The sequence below is a fragment of the Phyllopteryx taeniolatus genome, chromosome 3 (genome assembly GCF_024500385.1).
Source record: "Phyllopteryx taeniolatus isolate TA_2022b chromosome 3, UOR_Ptae_1.2, whole genome shotgun sequence".
In the NCBI taxonomy this organism is placed as follows: Eukaryota; Metazoa; Chordata; class Actinopteri; order Syngnathiformes; family Syngnathidae; genus Phyllopteryx; species Phyllopteryx taeniolatus.
Window position 1 is genome coordinate 14,420,664 of NC_084504.1, and position 25,952 is coordinate 14,446,615.

A 25,952-nucleotide genomic window follows, 5' to 3' on the forward strand; every position below is an offset into this window, starting at 1 on the left:
ATATTATTATTATTTCACAATAATTTCATCACACAATATTAATCAGAACCAGGTTAGACTGGGGGGTGGGTGTCATGGAATAGATTAATACAAATAAAATTATAGGGTTTAATTTCCCTTTAATTTAAGGTTATATATTATTATGTTTATTTTATCTTGTTTCGGTTGCTGCTTCATGTATGGTCTCTCACATGGATTTCCACATATTGTGAATGCATCTGGAACATAGACCCTGCGATAAATGGGGGCTGAAAAAAGGCTGTTGGTAAAGAAAAAGGAGGAGGAGATTAACTGACTTCTCCCATGCTGTGCAGCTGTAGTGCCAGGCCTCTGAGGTGCTGCTGGCTGACCAGCGGGTTGATGTTCTCCTGGACGTCACTAACAAACTGCTGCCACGACGTCAGCTGGTTAGGTCCGCTCAACTTACGCCAGGCGGGAAGCGCCACCAGCAGACGCTCTGACAGCAGCGTCATCGCGCCACAGCTCTGCACACACGAGAAGAACTGTCATTTCCATGTATTGCCATGTGTCCACTCTGTAGAGTGGGTATGAAAAGTTTTCACACCACCTTAAATTTGTCACTCTTTGTTATATTGCAGCCATCTGTTAAAATCATTTAAGTTTCAAAAAGGTTATTTTTGAATTTTTTGCAAATTTATTAAAAAAGAAAAACTTAACTCAGGTGCTGTCCATTTCTTCTGATCATCCTTAAAATGGTTCTATACCTTTATTGGAGCCCAGCTGTGTTTGATTATATTGATTGGACTTGATTAGGAAAGTCACACACCTGTCTATATAAGACCTTACAGCTCACAGGGCATGTCAGAGCAAATGAGAATCATGAGGTCAAAGGAAGTGCCTGAAGAGCTCAGAGACAGAATTGTGGCCTGGCACAGATATGGTCAAGTTTACAAAAAAGAAATTCTGCTCCACTTAAAGGTTCCTAAGAGAACCTCCATAATCCTGAAATGGAAGACGTTTGGGACGACCGGAACTCTTCCTAGAGCAAACTGAGCAATTGGGGGAGAAGAGCCTTGGTGAGAGAGCTAAAGAAGAACCCAAAGATCACTGTCGCTGAGCTCCAGAGATGCAGCCGGGAGAGGGGAGAAAGTTCTAGAAAGTCCACCATCACTGCAGCCCTCCACCAGTTGAGTCTTCATGGCAGAGTGGCCCGACGGAAGCCTCTCCTCAGTGCAAGACACATGAAAGCCCGCATGGAGTTTGCTAAAAAAAGACCCGAAGGACTCCAAGATGGTGAGAAATAAGATTCCCTGGTCTGATGAGACCAAGATAGAAATTGTTGGACTTAATTCTAAGTGGCATGTGTAGAGAAAACCAGGCACTGCTCATGACCTGTCCAATACAGTCCCAACATTGAAGCATGGTGGTGGCAGAATCACGCTGTGGGTGTGTTTTTCTAGTTGCAGGGTCGGAGACTGGTTGCAATCGAAGAAAAGATAAATGCGGCCAAGAACAGGGATATCCTGGACGAAAACCTTCTCCAGAGTGCTCAGAACCTCAGACTGGGCCGAAGGTTCACCTTCAAAAAAGACAATGACCCTAAGCACACAGCTAAAATACTGAAGGAAGGGGTTCAGAACAACTCCGTGACTGTTTTTGAATGGCCCAGCCAGAACCCTGACTTAAACCCAATTGAGCATCTCTGGAAAGACCTGAAAATGGGTGCCCACCAACGTTCACCATCCAACTTGATAGAACTGGAGAGGATCTGCAAGAAGGAATGGCAGATGATCCCCAAATCCAGGTGTGAAAAAAGACTCATGGCTGTATTAGCTCAAAAGGGTGCTTCTACTAAATACTGAGCAAAGGGTCTGAATACTTATGGCTTTGTGATATTTCAGTTTTTCTTTTTTAATCTGCAAAATTTTCAACAATTCAGTTTTTTTTCTGTCAATATGGGGTGCTGTGTGTACATTAATGTGGAAAAAATGAACTTAAATGAATTTAGCAAATGGTTGCAATACAAAAAAAGAGTGAAAGATTTAATGGGGTCTGAATACTTTCCATACCCACTGTATATAAACATACATGGTGAGTGTGGCAATTACTCACTTACCCGATGAAATAGCCAATAGGATAATCAATTCTAAAAAATATTCGATAGTGACAACCCTAGTTTTAACCAAGCAAGTCCCAAGTTCTAAAATTGGCGACCCGAGTTCAGTCATGTTACTTGAGTCCCCCACCTTTGGTGTTTGTGCGTGCGTGCATGTATGTGCTCACAGAGACGATATGAGCGCGCAGCTCCTGGAGATGATTCCTCAGCAGCTTCATGTCTTTGGAGTTGGAAGCGCCGGCGTCCATTACAAACAACTTGTCGCTGATCTGCAGATCATTTCCAAACCTCAAACACAACATCATTATTATATTGATTTTTTTTTGCATTTAATAATCTGTATCTGTAAAGGTTTTAGGATTAGATTTAAATGTAATTATTGTCACATTTTGGTTTTCACAAACGAGAGCGTAAGAATTTAACAAAATTATAAAGTAAATTTATAATACAAAAATAAGTAAAAGAAAAACATAAAATGAACAAAAAAAGTATATAGTTCATTTAAATAAAATACGCAAAGAAAATCACGTACAAAGTACACGTATAAAACTACAGATAAATTATATCAAATTAAATAAAACATTTAATGCAATAAATGTATTAAAAATAAATTAAAAAACAAACAACTAAAATAAAACACTTCATAAAATAAATGAACACAATGACTTAAAAAATAAAATAAAACACAATCCTGACCTGCTCCTGACTTCCTTGAGGAGGGCCCTCTCTTTGTTGTAGCTGAACTCTCCGGAGAAACCCCTGGGAACATCCCCCAGGTCTGCATGCGTGCCCACCAGGACCACCACCAGGGGCCGCTGGACCCTCCCTCCGAAAACTGCGAGCAGCGACAGTGTCACTCCACTGACTGCCATCCCGACGGTGGGAACACGAGAGACTCACGGATGTGGTCGTGCGGTGGCGTGAGGGCCTTGAGCATGTTGAGCCAGTAGCTGATGTGGCTCAGCTGGCTCTCGTATGGCTCCTCCAGACTGAAAACCACCATGTGGACCGCCGTGGCGTCATTGGCCGCAAAGTAGTCATAGGCGCAGTAGTAGACGGGGTTGCCAGAAAACTCCCACACGCTGAAATCTCCCACGCCTACGAAGACGGAATACAGTGAACCCCCAGGAATCCGTGATAGAGAAAGACCATATTAAAAAAAAAAAAATTTAAATACAAGGGTGTTCTTAAAGTCACTAGACATGTCCTTGTTTATTTTTCGTTTCAAATACTGTATCATTCAGACAGATGTGAGGCCACCAGAATTTGACAACTTAGGCTTTGCAGTAAGCATATCATTTCCTTGCCACAAAAACTGCAAAGTCTAAGCTTTCAAATGCTGATGGTCTCACACCTGTCCGAATGATACAGTACATGAAACAAAATACAAAAAAAGGGTATAGTGACTTTTTGGAGACCTTGCAGTTTTACTCCACCCACCCACTTTTAACATTATTTAAACTTAGAGACATTATAAATGGGCGGCACAGTGGACGACTGGTTAGAGCGTCAGCCTCATAGTTCTGAGGACCGGGGTTCAATCCCTGGCCCCGCCTGTGTGGAGTTTGCATGTTCTCCCCGTGCCTGCGTGGGTTTTCTCTGGGTACTTTGGTTTCCTCCCACATCCCAAAAACATGCATGGTAGGTTGATTGAAAACTCTAAATTGCCCGTTGGTGTGAACGTGAATAGTTGTTTGTTTGTGCCCTGCGGTTGGCTGGCAAACAGTTCAGGGTGTACCCCGCCTCCTGCCCGATGATAGCTGTGATAGGCTCCAGCGTGCCCGCGACCCTAGTGAGAAGCAGCGGCTCAGAAAATGGATGGATGGATGGACATTATAAATGTATTGGAACACACAAAAAACACTGCAAGCCTAAATGAATAGAAAATAGTGGAGAGCATATATGTCAAACTCATATGTTTTTATTGGCCATTTCTGAATTTGAAGTCAGTTAATTCTGTGTTGTGACATAATCATTAACAGCGCTCCGTCGCTTAATACATTTAACATCAACATCAGTAAACTGATAAGATAATTGTAGTCGCGTTTCCTAATTAATACAAAATGTACTAGTGGATCAGCTCGTCGCCAATGTTACATGTGCTTCGCGGTTCATCTTGGGAACACAACCAGGACCCCGACCCGCAGCACTTCAACGAGAAAATACAAAAGACCAGCGCAACAAATACCACACTGGCTGATCTGATGAGCAAAAATGTTGCTTAAACGTAAGAGTAGCAAAAGAGGATGTCCGCTCCAGAGGTGGGTAGAGTAGCCAAACATTGTCCTCAAGAGTACTGTTACTTAATGTGACTCAAGTAAAAGTCAATAGTAGTGCTCCAAAAAATTACTTGAGTAAAAAGCACACAGTGAAATTATTACTCAAGTACTGAGTAAATAGTGAGTAACTTCTGATTTTTTTTGTTTTTTACCACAGCATGAACATCAATAAAAAAAACAACAAAAAAACAAAAACAAAAGTGAATGTACAAATTCTGATGGTGTGTGTATATATGCACAGACAAATCTACAAAAAACATCTGCAATTTACTGCACTGTGTTTTCTCAGTCAGCTGAAATATCCACGATTGGGCAGACAGTGCTAGACAAATACTACAATACATGAAAGCTGTTGTTTTTGTTCGTCTAAATGTAAACAAGAGTAGCGCGACGTTGCCTTCAGGGTAACGACGACCTTCCCAAGATGGCCACCACGTATGCACGACGATCAGCAGGGGAGGCTTATCTAGTGTGAATACCTATGTCCGGGAAGACCAATGGAAGACGTTGTGTGAGGTCATGTGACTTTTCTTGTGTCATTTGATTGGTGAACTAGACTTAAACGTCACTAACACTTAAAATGGATGACGCAAACATTCCCCAATGCGGAAGTCGAAGTCTCGCACACGAAATAGTTGCTAAATAAGCAATAATTGATAAATAAAAGTAGTGAGCAACATTTAGATCATTGTAACGGAGTAAAAGTACCGTGACTTGCTAACAGCATAAGCGGCGGAAGTTTTTTTTCTGGTTTCGTCAACTCCTCGAGCGCACAGGCGGAAACTCAAGCCGCATATTAGTCTGGCATGGAGTAATATTCAAAATGACATCTGTATGTGGATGGTGGATGTGTGGAATGGATCTAGCTGCCAGCATTCGAGGAGTACGAAACAGCCTATGACGTCAGTGACGCCGACGCCAACCTTCCCCAGGAAAAACTCATCGGATCTATACAATTTATGTAAATGGCCTATTTTGAGTTCAAAACGACGAATTTCGCCGAAAGGCGACTGATTTGAGTGTATGAATTACATCTAAAATATGCAAATGTTTATTTTAATAATAAAATGCATTCTCATTTTTAAATTTGATTTACATTAATGTAATTATAATTGAACTATATAATACAATATAAAAAAGTAAAATGTACTGTATATGTATTCATCTTAATTTTTACAAAAGGTTTACTATTACACAATAAATCAATTCACCTATTATTTAATGAGGTAAATGAATACAAAAATAAACAAAGGAATAAACAGATAATAACTGACCAATTTTTGGCAAAGAATATGCTTAGCATAGCCATGAGTTTTGTCTTCTCCTGAATGGTTTCTAACTAAACTAAAATTGTCCTGTGCCAGAATGCATAACCAGCAGCCAATCACAGCCAGAGATAATTAAATTCCTGCAAGTCTGCTTAAATGTTCATTTTATTTGGATATTGACTTTTTTCTTCATTTTAATCAATAGCTCTGTTTTCAACGCTGTACAGTATTTATAGTAGTGTAAAAAGCTGTAAAAACCCAAACTAAAATGATCGCAATAAAGCACAGATTTCCACGTCATAGCAGGGTGGTTGGTGGCAGTAAAAACAGTGTACAGGGAAACTGTCGCTACTTAACCTCAGATGGCGCAAGTTGCATCTCACCGTGGATGTTGGCGTGCTGGATGTCGATGGCCCGAGTGGCCTGCTCGTCGGTGGCGGCAGGAGACGGGCCGCTGTGCACGGGCGAGAACACCTCCATAACGCCTTTAGTCAGGCTGGGCTCGAACATCATGCTGCGACTGCGCACGCTTACGTTCTCGCAGCCCGGGTACAAATTGGAGATGCTCACCGACACTGCAGCAGGAAATTTGGTAGGCATGTTTAATCAGGGGTAGAACCATAAAAAAAGTACAAATCATGCATGAAAACGCACACAAAAGTCTGCCATTTTGGTAGAGTCAGTGTCCATTTCTGCATTTAAACACCAAACTCTAATTTTAGAAAATTCACCCCCTAAAGCCAGTTTGACGAAGCAACTTAGCATTTGGTAAACATGTCTACCATCGGTCACTACACAAAAAAGTCTCAAGATGGCATGACACAAAACATACAGGAAAGTTACCATTTTGGTTTAAATCAGCCTCTTTAGATTCAATGAGTCAATTTTCAAATTCAAACACAAAACTATAATTTTTGCAAATTCATTCCCTGAAGCCAATTTCATTTAGCAACATGAAATTTGGTAAAGCTGTCTGTATTTAGTAAACCCAAGAAAATGTCTGAAGAAGCTATGCCTGAAAAGACACAGGAAAGGAGACACAGGTCTGCCATTTGACTTGTCATAAAATACCAAACTCTCATCTCAGTCAACAAAGCCAGTTTCACTCAGCAACATGAAATTTGGTAGTCATGTCTGTTATAAATAAAGCCACAAAAAAGTCTCAAGAACCCATCCCTGTAGCAGCCATTTTAGGGTCATTTCAGCCATTTCTAGGGTTTCTTGTTAGATAAACTTTTCGTTCAGATTTTGTCTGACTGCTAAAAACGCAAAAACTAAAATTTTTAAAATTCAGCCCCTGAAGCCAGTTTCACTTAGCAGCACGAAATTTAGTAAACATGTCTATCATAAGTAGAGCCACAAAAAAACATCTAAAAAAGCCATGTCTGAAAAGATAGGAACTGGGCCATTTTATTTTGAAGCGGCCATTTTAGATTCATTGACAGGTGATTCTCCCAAATGTCAATCAAAAATAAACGTCCCAGAGATTTTGTCCAATTGCGCCCAAATTCGAACCATGTATACCAGACAAAAGGACGATACTATTGCAAAGAATTTGAGTTTTTGTTATTGCATGTGGGACGAGCATGGTGTTGCACTTTGATGACTTGCTTTGATAAAACACCAAACTCCAATCTTTGAAAACTCAGCCCCTGAAGCCAGTATCACTTAGCTACATGAAATGTGGTAGTCATGTCTATCAGGGTTGACCCACAAAAAAGTCTTAAAACGCACAGGAAATTGGCATAACTCTAGAATGTCATCCCCACATGGTCACTGTACAGCACTGCCATAACCTACCAGTGGGCTTGGAATTGACTGGAGAGTTGGGGTGTCGTGCCGAGTTGGTCATGCGGGTGGTCCGGCGCCGGCGGAAGAAGCTGCGCAGGATGCCACATCTGAGTGACTCTAGCAGCGTGCTCTTGCCCGCCCCTTGATGGCCGAAGAGCTTGAGCTTGATGCGTGGCTGCAACATCTGCGTGGGCCGCAGCTGCTGGATGAAGGCCAGCTTGTGGTTGTCCTGCACTCAAACACAAAACAGAGCTGTTCATTCAACATCATGTTTGTTATTAGTAGACTCATTCACACAAACAACCCCTCCATCCATTTTTCATACCTCTTACCCTCACTAGGGTCGTGGGCGCGCTGGAGCCTATCTCAGCTATCGTTGGGCGAGAGGCGGGGTATACCCTGAAGTGGTCGCCAGCCAATTGCAGGGCACATAAACAACCATGCGCACTCACATTCACACCTATGGGCAATTTAGAGTCAGGCGTTTATCTGCCTTTGCCTTTCATATTGAACCCAGTGAATGAGACACGGCATGCTCAAATACCTGCTTTTAAAGGCGGTATAAAAGGAGCTTTACACACAGATGGCGTCCCGCCACTGTTAAGACTCAGAAAATTGTCAGGCCAACTTCGTTCGTCCACTCTGTCTCAGTGCATTTAAAACAGAACAGGATGCGAAAAAGGCTGAAAAATTCCAGTTTTGTCGGCAGTGTAAAAGGCTTTTCACGTTGTACTTGTTTAGCGCGGTGTCCACCGTGGGGTAGAGTGAAGGGAAGAGTGGCGAGGCTCAAGCTTGGCATATTTGTCGTTGGTTGCCAAAACAGCAACCTGGACAAAAAGTGGGGGAAATGCTGACCTTTGCAGAACACAGGTGGTGTCCCACCTTTCTCACAAGTCTAATACTACCTCAGAAAGTTAAAAAAGGCTGGGTCGAATTTTTCCCACAATTTAGTGTCACAAAAATTCCGCTGGGTTGGATGTTAATAATCAATTCAAGTGCTGATGTTTTCCTTCCGAGTGTGGTGGATGAGTCATGTAACAAGGTTGTCTGTGACAGTGAGTGCTTGTTTGAGTGGGTGAGAACACTCCGTACTCCCACCTGATTACATCCACTGCCATACCGCTTTCAATGAACCAATAAATGTCACTCACACTCAAGCCCTTTTTTTTTTCTTTGCTTACCTTTTTAAGCTTCCCCAACAAGGCCACTATACTGTCATGTTGCTCAGCTGAAGCCAAGTCCTCAGCCGTTTTTCCATCCTGAAAAAACAAACATAACTTCCATCATATATAAGCATAATTATAATAATTACAAACATGACATGTCATTTGCACAAGCACAATATACAACTCTAGTCCAACAAGATTGTTTTTTTAGCTTGTCCAACAAACTTAGAGAAAGCAAAAAATCTACAAAATCTACAATGACTTCAGAGGGATATTTTAACCAAATATTTCTGGTCAAATTCCAAATGATTTTGATTTTGAATACCACTGTACAATGGATCCCCACTATTCGCGGGGGAAAGGGATCGGGCCGGACCACGAATAGCAAAAATATGCAGATAATTGACGGCCATTATAACTGCATTGAAAAACTTTTTTTTCTTGAACAAGCATTTTCGGGTTTGGTTCCCTCCCATCAAAGAAAGAAACAAAACAAAAAAATGGGGGAAAAAAAATAATCAATGAATAGGTGACGACGTGGGTGCCGAACCGCGTGTATATGGCGTCCACTGTACTTTAACTTGATTTGACTTTTTCCAAGCTAAGCTTACATTGGTGACGGTGTCCGTGTTGGCTCCGGACAGGCAGAGGTGACGCACCACTTCCAGACCACCGTTGCTGGCAGCTAGGTGGAGGGGGGTCCGGCCGTACTAGACAGTCAATAAACAACAAACAAGAGAAAGGACATCACTAAGAGTTCAATCAAGTTGTTTTTGTGGAATCCAATTTCCATTAATTATGCCTTTACGATTGGATGCAAAATGGAGCCCTGCAATGTCATTGATATTCACAAAACACATAATGAACTTGGCTGCTCAGTATACAATATGATCAATACACACAGAACTTTCCTAACTAAATATATTTGATTGGAACCTTTTAGCTCCAGAAACAAAGTACCAGGCATTAAAATTTCTGGAGTAATTTACAAGGGCCAAAAAAAGGTGCGGCTGTGGGTGAGAGGGGGGTGGGTACTTTTATGAGTACCAGGACCCAATGGACTGGATTCTAACCCCAGGAACTTTACCAAGAGCTAAAAAGTTCCTGGAACTTATAATTAGCAATTCAGTGTACCAATCTTAGGAAGCCAAAGAAAAAGCACGCCACCTAATAACTATAGCGATAAATTTAAAATTTAAATTTGTACGACCTTAGGGTTTTATTTGTTAGCATTAGCAGCTCACATCAGCATGAGACGCAAGCCCAACACACCCTAGAAGAGAAAAGTCATTAAAATCAATAAAAGGAAGCACTCATCCTCTTCTCATCCTAAAATAGATGAGTTAGGAAGTTAAGACGGGAAAAAACCAACACAGACACTCAGGCAGCATCTAAATAAAAGACATCAGCATCACCATGAATAAATAAAATCACTGACAGACTCAGTGAAGCATTACTGGAAAACTCAGAATCCTTTTATCTATTCAATCTGTTTATTTAGCCTAGCCTGCTACACAACACAGTCTGTGGACATATACAGTGGATACGGAAAGTTTTCAGACCCCCTTAAATTTGTCACTATTTGTTATATTGCAGCCATTTGTTAAAATAATTTAAGTTCATTTTTCCCCTCATTAAATGTACACACAGCACCCCATATTGACAGAAAAAAAAGTGTTGAAATTTTTGCTAATTTATTAAAAAAGAAAAACTGAAATATCACACAGCCATAATTCAGACCCTTTGCTGTGACACTCATATTTAACTCGGGTGCTGTCCATTTCTTCTGATCATCCTTGAGATGGTTCTACACCTTCATTGGAGTCCAGCTGTGTTTGATTATATTGATTGGACTTGATTAGGAAAGCCACACCCCTGTCTATATAAGACCTTACAGCTCACAGTGCAAGCCAGAGCAAATGACAATCATGAGGTCAAAGGAACTGCCTGAAGAGCTCAGAGATAGAATTGTGGCAAGGCACTGATCTGGCCAAGGTTACAAAAAAACTTACGCCGCACTTAAGGTCCCTAAGAGCACAATCCTTATATGGAAGACGTTTGGGACAACCAGAACCCTTTCCAGAGCTGGTCGGGTTACACCCTGAACCGGTTGCCAGCCAATCGCAGGGCACATAGAAACAAACAACCATTCGCACTCATATTCACACCTACGGGCAATTTAGAGTTGTCAATCAACCTACCACGTGTGTTTTTTTTGGGATATGGGAGGAAACCGGAGTGCCCGGAGAAAACCCACCTAGGGACGGGGAGAACATGCAAACTCCACACAGGCGGGGCCGGGATTTGAACCCCGGTCCCCCGAACTGTGAGGCAGATGTGCTAACCAGTCCCCACCGTGCCTTAAAACATAGTTAATGTATTTGGAAAAAAAAACAAATTGGTGGCCCAAATTGATTACCTTGTTGGGGATGTCGAGGACGGCTTGGGCACTGCAGAGCGCCACAACGACGGCCAAGTTTCCATCTTTGCAGGCAATGTGCAGCGGCACGTTGCCGTGGCGATCCTGACGGTCCAGATGACAGCCCCGCGCCAGGAGGCAGTGGACCACCTCCAGCTGGCACCGCCGCACAGCTAGGTGGAGAGCTGTGTGGCCATCCTGATGGAGAACGAAGGAATCGCCACATTAGACAAAAAAAAACAAAAAACAAAAAAACCACAGTGACTTGAAATAATCCACAGTCCAAAAAAAATAAAAGTCCACAGCACACTCGGGGCCATATACACTTAATGGTCACAAGTCCAACCTTGTCGGAGGTTTCCAGGTCGGCATCATGCTCCGCCAGGCACTCCACGATATCCACAAAGCCACGGGCTGACGCGGTGAGCAGGGCGCTCTCGCCCTCACGGTTCTTGGCGTCCACACGGCAGCCGGCTCTGCAGAGTGCCCGGGCCACAGCCGAGTAGCCATGCCAGGCGGCACAGTGGAGAGCAGTCTCTCGCTCCTAGTTATCGGAGATGGGATATTAAAAATACATGCTGAAAGCTTGACTTTTTTGGCTTGGAATGTGCAAGCTTACCCTGTCACAGAGGTCTGGGTTGGCCCGGATGCTGCAGAGGTAGCTCACCACGTCCACATTACCGTAGCGAGCCGCCACATGGAGAGCCGTTTCTCCAGACTGCAACAGGGAACAGGGAATTCACATTTTACATCATCAGTTAAGTTAGAATATTACCATTTTTTTTAAAACTTGAATTAAGTTGTAATTAAAGAATAAAGTTGAAATATTAAGGGGAGTTTTATGATGAGAAAATTGAGATTTTTCTAAAATAGTGTAATCCTTTGAGAAAACAAATGTTAAGTTACCAGAATTATTTTACTTTTTATTTTAATTTAATAATTTTCCATAAGACATTTTTAAATTTGCCCAGAATCAAGTTGCATATTTAAGTTGGAATTGTATTTTATTTTTAAATTTTCTTTTAAAGTTTTATTATATTTTTTTAAAGTTCTAATTTTCCCAGAATACACTTTGAATTCCCCCCCCCCAAAAATTGCAATATTTGGCTTTTGATACGGTAGATCAAAGTAGACTGCTGAACAGGTTGGAAACGTGGGTAGGACTTAATGGAACAGTCCTTAAATGGTTCAAGACCTACCTGGAGGGAAGGAATCTCATCAAAATCGGGTCCTTTAAGGGTCAGTTCTTGGACCCCTCCTGTTCAGCCTGTATATGCTACCCTTGGGTCAAATTCTCCATAACTTTAATTTTGACTATCATAGCTAGGTATGGGCGGCACGGTGATCGACTGGTTAGAGTGTCAGCCTCACAGTTCCGAGGACCCGGGTTCAATCCCCGGCCCCGCCTGTGTGGAGTTTGCATGTTCTCCCCGTGCCTGTGTGGGTTTTCTCCAGGTACTTCGGTTTCCTCCCACATCCCCAAAACATGCATTAATTGGAGACTCTAAATAGCCCCTTGGTGTGACTGTGAGTGCGAATGGTTGTTTGTTTGTATGTGCCCTGTGTTTGGCTGGCAACCAGTTCAGGGTGTACCCCGCCTCCTGCCCGATGACAGCTGGGATAGGCTCCAGCACGCCCGCGACCCTAGTGAGGAGAAGCGGCTCAGAAAATGGATGGATGGATAGCTAGGTATGCAGATGACACACAGTTATATCTAACAGTGTCTCCAGATGACTATAGTTCAATTGAGGTGTTGTGTCTTAAACAGATAAATAACTGGATGAGCCAAATTTTTCTTCAATTAAACCACAACAAAACTGAGATAATTGATTTTTTGCAATAAAGAAAAGAGGATTGTTAAATACGTGGAGTCACTCTCTTTAAAAAAAAAAAAAAAAAGACCAAGTCTGAAACCTTGGTGTACTGATAGATTCTGACCTGACTTTCAACAGTCATATCAAATCAATTACTAAAACTGCCTTCTACCATCTGAATATATCCAAGGTGAAGGCTTGCATGTGCCAAGTAGACCAGGAAAAGCTCATCCATGCTTTTATCTCAAGTAGACTTGACTATTGTAATGGTCTTCTGACTGGACTCCCCTAAAAGAGCAGTAAAAAGATGCAGCTCATTCAGAATGCTGCAGCTCGGGTTCTGACCAGAACAAAGAGGTCAGAGCATATTACTCCAATTCTAAAGTCTTTACACTGGCTCCCAGTCAACTTTAGAATAGATTTTAAAGTACCGCTACTGGTCTATAAATCACTAAATGGTTTAGGTCCTGAATACATGAAATAAATGCTAATGGGATATAAACCCGGTAGGGCTCTGAGATCGACAGACTAAGGTCAAATAGCGGACGGAGCATAGAGTCCAAAGAAAACATGGTCAAGCAGCATTTAGCTATTATGCTGCACACAAATGGAATAAGTTGCCAACAGAAGTGACGTCAGCCCCAAGTGTGAATGTTTTTAAGTTCAGGTTAAAAACTTCTTTTTTCTCATGCTTTTTAGAGCATTTCCACTTTTAATTGATATTTCTTGCACTGTATGCTGTTCTAATTGCACTTTTATTTTTTTCCTTTGTTTTAAATGTTTATAAGCTTTTTTTTCTTTGTTTTTAAATGCTTTTAATCATGTAAAGCACATTGAGTTACCTTGTGTACGAAATGTGATATATAAATACATTTTATTTACTTTATTCTGAGAAAAAAATAGTTGCAATTTCACCAGAATTAAGTTGTAAAACAAAAAAAAAAAAAGAGCTTTTGTCAATCACGAATTATGTTGTAATTTTACAAGAAATACATTTTTCCTTTTTATTAAAATAAAATTGTGGTACAGGAATATGGTTATAAGAAAAAAAAAAAAAAAAAAGAGTTGTAATTTTACAAAAAAGTAGAAACATTACCCAAAAAAAACTAGTTTTATGAGAATTAAGTCATGTAACCACTAAAAAGTCAAAGTATTACAAGAAAAAAAAAAAACAACAACTTAATTTGAATGTGTGCGTGTGTATGTGTGCGCGTGCCTGTGTGTGTTCATGTGAGATATTTATTGATTTGTGACCTTATCTTGTATGTCCAGAGGACATTTGTTGGCATGGAGGAATTTGAGGGTGTCCACGTGGCCGTGTCTCGCCGCATAGTAGATGGCGTTGGCTCCACTCTGGGGGCATAACAATACACAGTCCAATAAATAAATAAAGTAAAACTAAAAAAATACAAAAGGGTATTTTATGTTAGTATGAATAAATAAAAATAAAGAAAAAAACATTGAAAAATTATAAATATAAAAATATACCGTATGAAATAAGAAAAAATAAAAAAAAATTGATAATGGGGAAAAATACAATTTAAAATGTATTGTAGTTCCCATCGATCTATCCATCCAATTTCTTCCGCTTATCGGGTCAGGTCGCAGGGGCAGCAGCTCAAACGGGAAAGCTCAGACCTCCCTCCCCAGCCACTTCGTCTAGGTCTTCCGGGGGGATACTGAGCTGTTCCCAGCCCAGCCAGAAGACCTAGTCTCTCCAGCATATCTTGGGTTGTCCCCAAGGGAGGCGTTCAGGGGGCATCTTAATCAGATGCCCGAGCCACCTCATCCGGCTCCTCGCTCTATGGCGGAGCAGGGGCTCGATTCTGAGCCCCTCCAGGATGATCGAGCTTCTCACCCAATCGCTAAGGGAGAGCTCAGACACCCTGCGGAGGAAACTCATTTTGGTCGCTTCTATACGCAATCTTGTTCTTTAGATTATGACCCACAGCTCGTCACCATAGGTGAGAGTAGAGTATCACAGGACCCCTGCTGGACCCCCTGCAGTTTGCCTACCAAGCAAAGAGATCAGTGGATGACGCAGTCATCACAGGACTGCGCTTCATCCTGGAACACCTCGACAATTCAGGGACCTACGAGATCCTGCTTGTGGATTTCAGCTCTGCGTTCAAGACTATTATCCCTAACCCCTCCCCCCTCTAAGCTCCTCCAACTCAGCATCTCGCCTACCATCTGCCAGTGGATTTACAGCTTCCGACGGAGAGGACACAGCAGGTGAGGCTGGGGGAAACTACCTCATCTATGCGCACCATTCGCACTGCGGCTAAGGAGATGTCCTCACGACTGCACCTCACCGCAACCAGCTGTCAAACTCCTGAAGTTTGCAGACGACACCACAGTCATCAGCCTCATCAAAGAGTCTGCATATCGACAGGAAGTGGAGTGACTGGAGCTCTACTGCAACCAGCACAACCAGGAGCTGAACACATAAGACTGTAGAGATGATTGTGGACTTCAGGAAACAACCGTCGCCGCAGCTGCCCCTAGCGCTGTCCAACTGCCCTGTGTCAACGGTCGAGACCTACAAGTTCCTAGGAATTACAGTCTCTCAGGACCTGAAATGGGAGGCCAAAATCAACTCCATCCTCAAAAAGGCCCAGCAAAGGATGTACTTCTGCAGATGCTGAGGAAGCACAGTCTGCCACAGAATCTGTTGAGGCAGTTGTACACAGCAGTCGTTAAATCAGTCCTGTGTCCATTCATCACAGTCTGGTTAGGTGTTGCTACAAAGGATGACAAAATCTGACTGCAACGGTCCGTTAGGACTGCCTTAAAGATTATCGGGACCCCCCTACCAACTCTTGAGGACTTGCACACTGCAAGAACTAAGACAAGGGCAGGCAAAATTGTCTTGGACCCACCACACACTGCTCACCACCGTTTCCAGCTCCTTCCCTCGGATAGGCTCTATCGAATAATGCACACTTAAACCAGCAGACCAACAACATATTCCATCCGTCTATCCATCCATCCACTCTCATTACCACTTATCCTGTTCAGGGTCACGGGGCGCTGGAGCCTATACCAGCTAACTTCGAGCGAAAGGCAGACTACATATTGAACTGGTCACCAGTCAGTCGCAGGGCACATATAGACATGGACTACCATTTAAACTCACATTCACAAAGTCACTGAGTGGGAACTGAACCCACATGGCCCGCACCAAAGTGAGGCAACTATACCACTACACCATCAGTGACATAACATATTCCCCCTTTCCATTAACTTCTTAAATACAAATTACAAATCCATTGTCACATATTGCCATTTTTTTTCCTAATTGTGCACATCTATGCTGGAAAACCATTACATTACATTATTACTGTACTCATTGTAGTAGCTTCGGCCCTCTACGTTATTTCCATAACTGTTGTTGATTACTACCTACTTACGTGGTTTAGGAACCTCTGCACCATTTGCACAATTATCATCATCAGATTATCACATTACTAGTCACTTTAAATTGCTTGACTCTACATTTGCACAATTGTCATTGTATCAGCATTAACACATTACTGGTACCCATTCATTGCTGAACGACTTTCCGTACTTGTGCTTTTTATGTCCTAAATGTATATTTTGTCATGGTGCCTGTTTGTCGTCGTACTATAGTGGCTCCAACTGCCGGAGTAAAATTCCTTGTGTTTTTTTAACATACTAATTCTGATGATGATTATGATAAAAAATAAATACATAATACATAAAATAATAAAAAGAGAAAAACAAATTTTCATAATGGGAAAAATATAATTAGAATCATAATAAAAATAAGTCCACCCAGAAAACAATATGTACACACAAAAAATAAATACATAAAATAATGGCACAATAATTTGAAAAAAGTACTTTAACAATGAAAAAATAATAAAAAATAAAAAATACCCTAAATACATACAAATAGGAAACAGTAATTTGAAAAATGAATAAATTAATAAATACATAAAATAATCAAACAATCAGAAAAAATATTTTGATAATGGGAAAAATACAATTAAAAAATATATGAAAAAAATATGCACATACACAGCAAGGAGGTTACCTTGTCGTGGGTTTGAATGTGGGCTCCTTTCGTCATGAGCAACTTGATGATGTCCACGTTTCCACAGCCGGCCGCTATGAGCAGGGGCGGCGTCCCATGCTTGTTGGGTTGATTGACGTCGTAGCTGTTCAACGAGCCCAGCAGATGCCGCAGCCCCGGAACGTTGTCATCGTTGATAGCATGGATGATTGCCTTCATCACGAATGAGTCTTCCTCATCCTAAATGGTTGGGCCGGTGAAACAGACAACATGGATCATGTATGACATTTAACATCTAAAATGCCATGTCATAGAATTAAGAGGACAAAGTCAGAATATTAGGATTAATAAATAAATAAATAAAATTGCAAGAAAAAAAACTCAAAATTCGACTGGTAATAAATACTGAGAGAGAAAAACTGTTGTAACTGACTAAAGTAGTACTTGCAAAATAAATTTTACAGGTTGTCATTTTATGAAAAAATTGCAAAAATATGAAAAATATAGTAATTTAATGACAGAATAAAGATGGGATTCTGTGAGGAAAAATGTACATCTATAAGAAAAAAGGACTTCTACGAAAATAAGTAAACATTTTTTACAAAAAGTCTTTTTCTAACAAGAAGCCATTAAAAAGATGTAATGTTCTGAGAAGAAATTTTATTTTATTAAGTAGAAAAATGTTAACTGTAGAGGGGAAAAAAACTTAATTTTCTTAGAAGGAAAACATAATTTCTTCCAATTAAAAGTTGAAGTTTTACATAAAAAAATATCTAATTTTAGAACAAGTCATAGAATTAGTAATTCTATGAGACAAATGATTAGGTTTTACTAGATGAAAAAACAAAACTGAATTCTATGAGAATTAACTTATAATATTAAGAAATTATGTCAAAACATTACATGGCTAAAGTTATGATTGTAGCTGTCATTTTAGGGGGGAAAAAGTTGCAATATTCCGAGAAAAAAGTGGCAATACGACAAAATAGTAATTCAATGACAATAATGAGCTAACTCAGCGAGAAAAAAAGTTATGAGAATAAAGATGGGATTCTATGAGGAAAAAGTTGAAATATGTAAAAAAAAAAAAAAAAAAAAAAGAAATTTTACAAGAAAAAAAAATGTGATTCTGTTTCAATAATGTAGTATTTGAACAGGAGTTATGTTGCAACTTCATAAGCAAAAAGGAACACATTTTGCGAAAAGTCCTAATTCTTTGAGGAAAAAAAAAATCTAGAAGAAAAAAAGGTGTAATTGTACGAGAAAAAAGTCATAACTATACAAAAGCAAGTTGTAAGACAAAAGGAGAAGAGTCATAATTTTACCAGAACAGAGATGAGAAATTTTCATCATATTAGGAGAATGAAGTCATAACTCTACGACAAAAATGTCTAATTCCTTTGGGGGGAAAAAAATCTACAAGGTTTTACTAATAATATTACGAAAATAAAATAATATTGTGAGAATAAAGTTGTAATTTTGGGATAAAAGAGCTTTTATTTTACGAAGACAAAACTTTCTTTCGTTTCAAACATGATGTACATGTCTCTGTTCTCTTTGGTGCCTACAGGGAGCATGGGCATGCTGCTCATTAAAAGTTTATGATTAAACCTGGAATGTGTACAGATAAACTTCACGTTTTGTTTACATCGCTTCCACACCATAATGGACGCCTCTGTGGCCATATTTGCATACACACAGACGCAAACAAACACACGTTTACACACAAGTAACAGTGAAATTAACACACACACGCACTGAGGCACACTAGCTGTTAATGAACATGCACGGCAAAATCTGTGCATGCGTGTACTGTGGTGGCGTCCTAAGGCCGCACAGTTAATAATAACCATGCTATAATTAAGAATAGGGCTACAGTAGCAGTTAACTAAGACTAATTAAGCTGCCATTGTGTGTGAGTGCATGTGCGTGTGTCTTACCAATGTATCATCACTGCGCGCCACACTCATGTTGCTTCTGGACAGGAAGGAGCGTGACAAGCGGTTGCACAAGGAGATGAGTCTCACAGATTGCTGAAAAAACATAACACAGAGACCCGGATTTACTCAACTGTAGATGGAGCAGGCGTGTGTTATTTTTGGAATGATATTCAACAATATTAACGGGCGAGTTTAAAAACAAACTATTTTTTTTTTTAACCTATCCTGTTTAGCTGCATGGGTATGTAGAATGGTGGCTCTCTATGTCTTTTGTGCTGGAAGTTTTGCTGTGCAAAAGTGGAGTTTGAAATACTCCCACTGCTTGTTTTTTTTGTTTATTTTTCTGATATTTAATGAAAATGCAACCGGACAGAAAAGAGGTTTAGGGGACAGACAGAGGGACAGAACGGACAAGGGGAATAGGAGTGCAAACCACCCCAGAACAATAGTTAGTCTAGATATTTGACCACAAGTAATGTTACGACAGTGAGGACATCCAACAACTAACCAATAGAACAAGATGAGAGAGGAAAGAAAAGGGCAGGACAGGACAGAATGTGGGGAATGAGGCCCCAGGAGTCAAGCCAAGAGAAATATGAATACCCACCACCCACACTATTACTATGGTTACCAGGTCCCCGACTGACAACCATTACCCCTGTACCGTGATCGTGTGCGGTGGGGTGTCGTGCATTAAAATTGGGGAGACTGGTGGGGATGAGGCGAGACGGTCGGTGCAATTATTACCCACAACTGTCACCCCCACCCAGGCCAACCAGCTCCCCAAAGAAAAAGGAAATGTGCATTAAAAATCGGCATGGGAAATGCACGGCGGGCCAGAGAGCAGGCCGGCGTGCTGGAAGAACTGTCCGAGTGAACTCCCCAGCCCGACAATGCCCTCCCTCCACTGATGGGTGTATGATGCATTAAAACTGGAGGACCAGCAGAGCAGTGAAGGGGGGCGACCAGACCGGAGACCAGCACAGATGTGCCAGTATCCGGCCCGGCGTCCGCCTCATCATGCCTCATGCCAGCCTCCCAGGGGACCTTGAATGAGATGTGAATGTGCAAATGTACGAAATATCTACAGTGTGAGTAGTAAAAATGTGCTAAGTGTGTGAAGTAAAAGGCTAGACTCCTGAGGGCCCGGCCCGACCGGCTGAAAGTCCACAAAGAAAAGGGGGGCAACCCCTCTCCCCACCACCGACCATTCCCCAGTGACCAAAACAGGGCACAGAAGGTGGGCCTGTCCAAGGCTGGAGGCGCCGACACCCTACCATAGGCTTTAAGTCAGCCGGGCAACCCACACAGCCAGAGTGAGAGAAGGGCGATCACTGCAGAGCGCCTCAGGGAGAGGAAAGAGGACGACACAGGCCCAGGGTGCAGTAGCACGGCCCCCAACCCGGAGACCGTGACGAGGCCCCCGGAGTGGGGCCAGTGGGCACCTCACCAGCACACAGGACCCGAGATCAGCCCCAGGACCGGCAACCCCCAGGAAGGTAACACGGACACAACCAGACCCAAGAGGAGGAGGGGAAACAGGCCCAGCAACCCCAGTGAGGAAAAATAAATTAATAAATAAAATTCACATTTCAAATTTCATATTTGAAATCATAATTGAGAAAAATAATTTTTCAAATCAAATCCCAAATCGATGAAACTAATCTCTATTGTGAAATTTATGAGAAAGAAAATTACATTTCGATGAGGGGAAAAAGTTTGAATTTTATGAGAAACAACATCTCAATGTTCAAAGACAAAACGTTAACATTTAATGACAAAAAAGCACATTATTCTACAAGAAAAAAAAATTACTTATGAGAAATAATACAATCTCTAAATTACAAGAGGAAAACAATTAACTGAGAACATAAATAAATACATATTTTACCAGAGGAAAAAAATAAATCCCAATTCGAGGGGATAGTCTTCATTTCATGACCTCCCCACCCAAAAAAAATTGTAGGAGGAAAAAAGTCAAAATAAAAAAATGCCAAATCTATGAAAAAAAACTCATCTGAATTTCATGCGAAAGAAAATCACAATTCTACAAGACTTTTTTTTAAATTTATGAGGAAAAAAAGTAACTTATGTAAAATAAAATCTAAATTCTACAAGAAAAAAACTAATTTACATGAGAAATTACTGTAGCCATAAAAAAGTAGTAATTTTATTATTTAAAAAAAATAAAATAAAAAATTAGTTAATTAAAAATAAAAACAATTATGCAGGGAAAAAAAAGCATTTTTAATGAGAAAAACACACAATCACAATACTATGGTAAAAAATGTCGCAATTTAAAGAGTGCCAAAGAAATTTTACGAAAGTTTAACTGCCACTAAAATAGCATCTTTAATACAGTGCAGGGAATTTGTTGCCGCTTGAATTCATCCGAGAGGCTGACTACTTGCCTCTGTACGTTGCTGCATTGGCAACAGAGTTGAAATGAGCACGTGTTGAGAATCAAGTCGAAACATACTTTCCATTTTCTTCGAGCGGCGAACTTCTTGAACTTTTCCATGTTGACCGCGGACTCTTTTCTACTCAGCGCCTGTTGAGTGTCTTTGGGCTGGTTAGGAGAAGAAGGAAAAAAAATACAATAATTCAGAATTTATACATTGCTTATTCACGGTACAGTATAGTGCATCTACTACGTATTGTTGTCAAGGATATAAGTGTAACCTTGATCCAGGGGTGCTGAAGGCTGTCCTGAATGGTCATCCTCTTTCTAGCAACACAACAACATTAACATTTTTAATTGTAAAAATGTGACTTTTTTGTTCCCCTATAAAAATTGCATTTAATTTTCAGAAATTTAACGGTTTTCTCTTCTCATGGAAAATAGGACTCTTATTAATGACCTGACATTTAAAATATATGTTTTAGTATTATTTTACTTCACGATATATTTGTTTCTTGAAAAAAGTGATTTTTAAAGAGTTTTTTTAAAAAAACATTTCTTTTATTTCATATTGTTTTTTGTAAAAAATATGTCATAAATTTAGAGTTTTGGTCATAACTTTGCAAATTATTTTCTTTTGACTTTTGAAATATATTTAATATGACATTGTGCTCTTGTAGATTTTATATAAAATTACTTTGGACATGTTTATTTAAAGAAATTATATTTTATCTATAAATATGACTTTTTCAACAAACTTATTTTGTTTTATATCCATCCATCCATTTTCTTCACCGTCGCGGGCATGCTGGAGCCTATCCCAGCTATCTTCAGGCGTTGAAGATACCCTGAACTGGTCGCCAGCCAATCACAGGGCACACATAAACAACCATTCGTACTCACGTTTACACCTACGGGCAATTTCGAGTCCTCAATCAACCCACCATGCATGTTTTTGGGATGTGGGAGGAAACCGGAGTACTCGGAGAAAACCCACACAGGGACGGGGAGAACATGCAAACTCCACACAGTCGGGGCCGGGATTTGAACCCCGGTCCTCAGAACTATGAGGCTGACGCTCTAACCAGTCGGCCACTGTGCCGCCCATTTATAATGTCTCTAAGTTTAAATAATGTTAAAAGTGGGGATTTGAACCCCAGTCCTCAGAACTATGAGGCAGATGTGCTAAGCAGTCATGCACCGTGCAGCCTTTATATAATTTTTTTATTTTTAAGATAAATAATACTTCAAAATATTACGTACAATATTCAATGTACTGCATTTATAAAATAACTTTGTCTAATAATGCGAATGGTTGTTTGTTTCCATGTTCCCTGCAATTAGCTGGCAACCAGTTCATGGTGTACCCTGCCTCTCGCTCGAAGATAGCTGGGATAGGCTCCAGCATGCCCGCGACCCTTGTGAGGATAAGCGGTACAGAAAATGGATGGATGGATGAAATTGACATTTTATTCACACATTATCATCATCACAGTAATTTTTTTTTATAAAACAAAAATAGGAATTTCATTCCATTTAATTATATTAGCTGTAAAATAAATTAAATAAAAATGCAAAGTTACTTCAATTACATTCTTGCAGAAATGACTTTTTAAATAAATGTATTTCTCGGAATGAAAGTGGAGGTGAGGTGTCTCTGGTACGTACTTGGGGTCTTTGACGAGGAGTCTGGCAATGAAGTCTTTGGCCAGGATGCTGGTGCCACCAAAGAAGTCTTCTTCAAAGGTGTAGTCCACGGCCGACACGTTGGCCAAAGTCTCCTGCTTGTTGTCGCCCAGGAAGGGTGAGGCGCCGCTCAGCCTGACACCACAAGGTTAAACACAGCCTACTTCATCATTCATCATTTTAAAGTTGTAATTTTGCAAGTCTATCCATCCATCTTCTGAGCCGCTTCTCCTCACTAGGGTCGCGGGAGTGCTGCAGCCTATCCCAGATGTCATCGGGCAGGAGGCGGGGTAAACCCTGAACTGGTTGCCAGCCAATCGCAGGGCACATACAAACAAACAACCATTCGCACTCACAGTCACACCTACGGGCAATTTAGAGTCTCCAATTAATGCATGTTTTTGGGATGTGGGAGGAAACCGGAGTGCCCCGAGAAAACCCACGCAGGCACGGGGAGAACATGCAAACTCCACACAGGCGGGGCCAGGGATTGAACCCGGTCCTCAGAACTGTGAGGCTGACGCTCTAACCAGTCGTCCACCGTGCCGCCTAATTTTGCAAGTAAACAGTTAAAAACAATAATATGAGACTAAACTCATTAAAAAAAAAAAAAAAAAAACAGGTAAAGAAAATGGAGAAAAAAGTCCCAATTTGGTGTGAAAAATTTTAAATGCAGTGCAATAAGTTCATGATTTTGTAAAAAAAAAAAAGATAATTTACCGAGAAAAAGAATAGTTGTAATTTAGTGAGAAAGACAAGTCAATTTATTGAAAAAAAGTAATGTGAGGAAAAAAGTTACATAAATCTTTTTTATAATTTGTCAGAAAAAGGTAATAATTTTGCGAGAAAAAAAGTAATACTAATATTGTAAAATTCTGAGAATTTTTACATGATATACTGGTAGGTATATTTTGATATATTGCAAGGATAAAGAAGTAATTCTACAAGAATTCCTCCACTTGGTGCAGGATCTCTCCCTCGACCCGGAGAGGGGATGCCACCCTTTTCCAACTGAGGACCATGGACTCAGATTTGGAGGGGCTGATCCCCGCTTCACACTCTACTAGGAACCGCTCCAGCGAGAGTTGAAGATTGCTGCTTAATAAAGCCAACAGAACTACATCATTTTCAAAAGCAGAGACGCAATGCTGAGTCACCAAACCGGATCCCCTCAACGCTGCATCTAAAAATTATGTCCATAAATTCTATGGACATAATTTAGTGAACAGAATTGGTGACAAAGGGAAGCTTTGGAACCCTCACTGGAAACGAATCTGACTCACTCACTCAATGTGGACCAAATTCTGACACTGGTCGCACATGGACCGAACAGCCCTTATTAAGGGGTCCGGTGCCCCATACTCCCAGAGGACCCTTCACAGGAACCCCCGAGGTGGACACAGTCTAACGCCTTTTCCAAGTCCGCATAGAACATGTAGACTGCTTGAGCGAACTCCCATGCACCCTCAAGGACCCCGCTGAGGGTATAGAGCTGGTCCAGTATTCCTCCTGAATCTGAGATGAAACTTCCCGATGGAACCGCCTCTCCAGAACTGCTGAATAGACCTTATCAGGGGGGCTGTAGTTGTAGTTGGATCACACCCTACGGTCCCCCTTCTTAAAAAGGAGGACCACTACACTGGTCTGCCAATCCAGTGGTACTGTCCCCGATGTCCATGTGATGTTGCAGAGGCGTGTCAGCCAGGACAGCCCTCCAAAACATCCAGAGCATTTAGGAACTCCAGGCAGATCTCATCCACCCCCGGGACCCTGCCACGTGTATTTCTTATGCATATAAGCGGTTCAGGAACTGGATGGATAGATGAATTAATTATGTATATGGTGTGTGGGCCTCTGCCACCTGGCCATTGAATTATCATGAGGGATAAACTGTTTAATTCATTACATTCTATTTAATTGTTATCACTGTATGTTTTCATAAAGTACAATAATAATAATGTTGAGTGCTATTTTTCTTACAAAAAAACAAAAACAAAATACAATACAACAATGGCATTTCCAATTATTTCGACGTGGAAATATGATTTGAAATACGAGTGTGTTCATGGAATGATTAAACCCATAAGTCAAGGCACCACTGTATTAAGAAAAAGATGGAATTGTATAAGAAAAAAATAGTAATTTTATGAAATGAAAAATTTTAAATGTAAAAATCCTTGAGATGGTACGATTGGGAATTTAACAGAACACCAAAATGTCAGACAAAGGTGTGCCTGAAGCCTCTGCAGCTCGTCAGTAGCAGATGCTGACTAGTAACAGGACAGCTGCAGCAGACGGGGGCAGAGGCAGAACTCAAACCCTCGCAGTCAAGCCAGGCTGAAAAAGGGAAAATTTACAACGATGAAAAGCTGCTAATAACATGAACAAGTTGAAGGAGCCATGTGAGCTGTAGCATCAACACAAAATTTACGAAAAAAAAAACAAAACCAAAAAAAACATGACATCATTTATCATGCCATGAAAAACAACTCCAAAAACAATCTTGTCATGTCAGCAGAAAATGTTTGTGAAAAACAAGTGTTTTTTTTTTGGGTGTTTTTTTAAAGCTTTCTATATTATTATAAATACGACATTAACCACAATATTGGGGTTCACCTACCTTTGCACCACTATAATGCAGATTTTTTTGGGTGAAACATATCTAATTGTCTGTGGTGGAGATCCCTTGCTATATTGCGGAAATCTGAGCTTTATAGTGAAAAAAAATGTACCGGCATTACCAGATAACTAGCAACCCTTTATTGCTCAGTGACTGTTTTTCTCAATGTCTTTATGTCTCAAAAGTGTTCTCTGTCAATTGACTGTCTGTTATCGCACAAGAGCGGCTCCAATTACCGGAGACAAATTCCTTGTGTGTTTTTTGGACATTCTGATTCTGATATAACTTCACAGCTTTTTACGTTAATATAAATACATTGTTCCCCTGCTATATTGCAATTCACCAACAATTCCCTATATCATGGACTTTTTGCGGAGTGTATCTGGTTATCTGTTGCGAAAATCCCCACTATATCGCAGCAATCTGCACTTTATAACAAATGCAGTGTTCAC

General features: G+C 40.7%; 1 protein-coding gene across 3 annotated transcripts in view; it reads right to left on the reverse strand.

The window, feature by feature from the left end:
- dapk1 (death-associated protein kinase 1) overlaps positions 1 to 25,952 on the reverse strand; it is a 76,517-nt gene that overhangs the window by 8,226 nt on the left and 42,339 nt on the right. The window contains exons 8-24 of one of the 3 annotated variants that reach the window (XM_061767114.1): positions 22,863 to 23,015; positions 21,476 to 21,521; positions 21,273 to 21,362; positions 18,794 to 18,886; positions 16,875 to 17,093; positions 14,069 to 14,167; positions 11,620 to 11,718; positions 11,347 to 11,544; positions 11,001 to 11,198; positions 9,193 to 9,291; positions 8,597 to 8,674; positions 7,425 to 7,644; positions 6,008 to 6,199; positions 2,978 to 3,175; positions 2,774 to 2,912; positions 2,245 to 2,365; positions 297 to 485 (exon numbers count right to left, since the gene is read on the reverse strand). In XM_061767114.1, the coding sequence (XP_061623098.1) occupies positions 297 to 485; positions 2,245 to 2,365; positions 2,774 to 2,912; positions 2,978 to 3,175; positions 6,008 to 6,199; positions 7,425 to 7,644; positions 8,597 to 8,674; positions 9,193 to 9,291; positions 11,001 to 11,198; positions 11,347 to 11,544; positions 11,620 to 11,718; positions 14,069 to 14,167; positions 16,875 to 17,093; positions 18,794 to 18,886; positions 21,273 to 21,362; positions 21,476 to 21,521; positions 22,863 to 23,015 (2,431 nt within the window). The other 2 variants (XM_061767116.1, XM_061767117.1) reach the window with 2 other exon arrangements.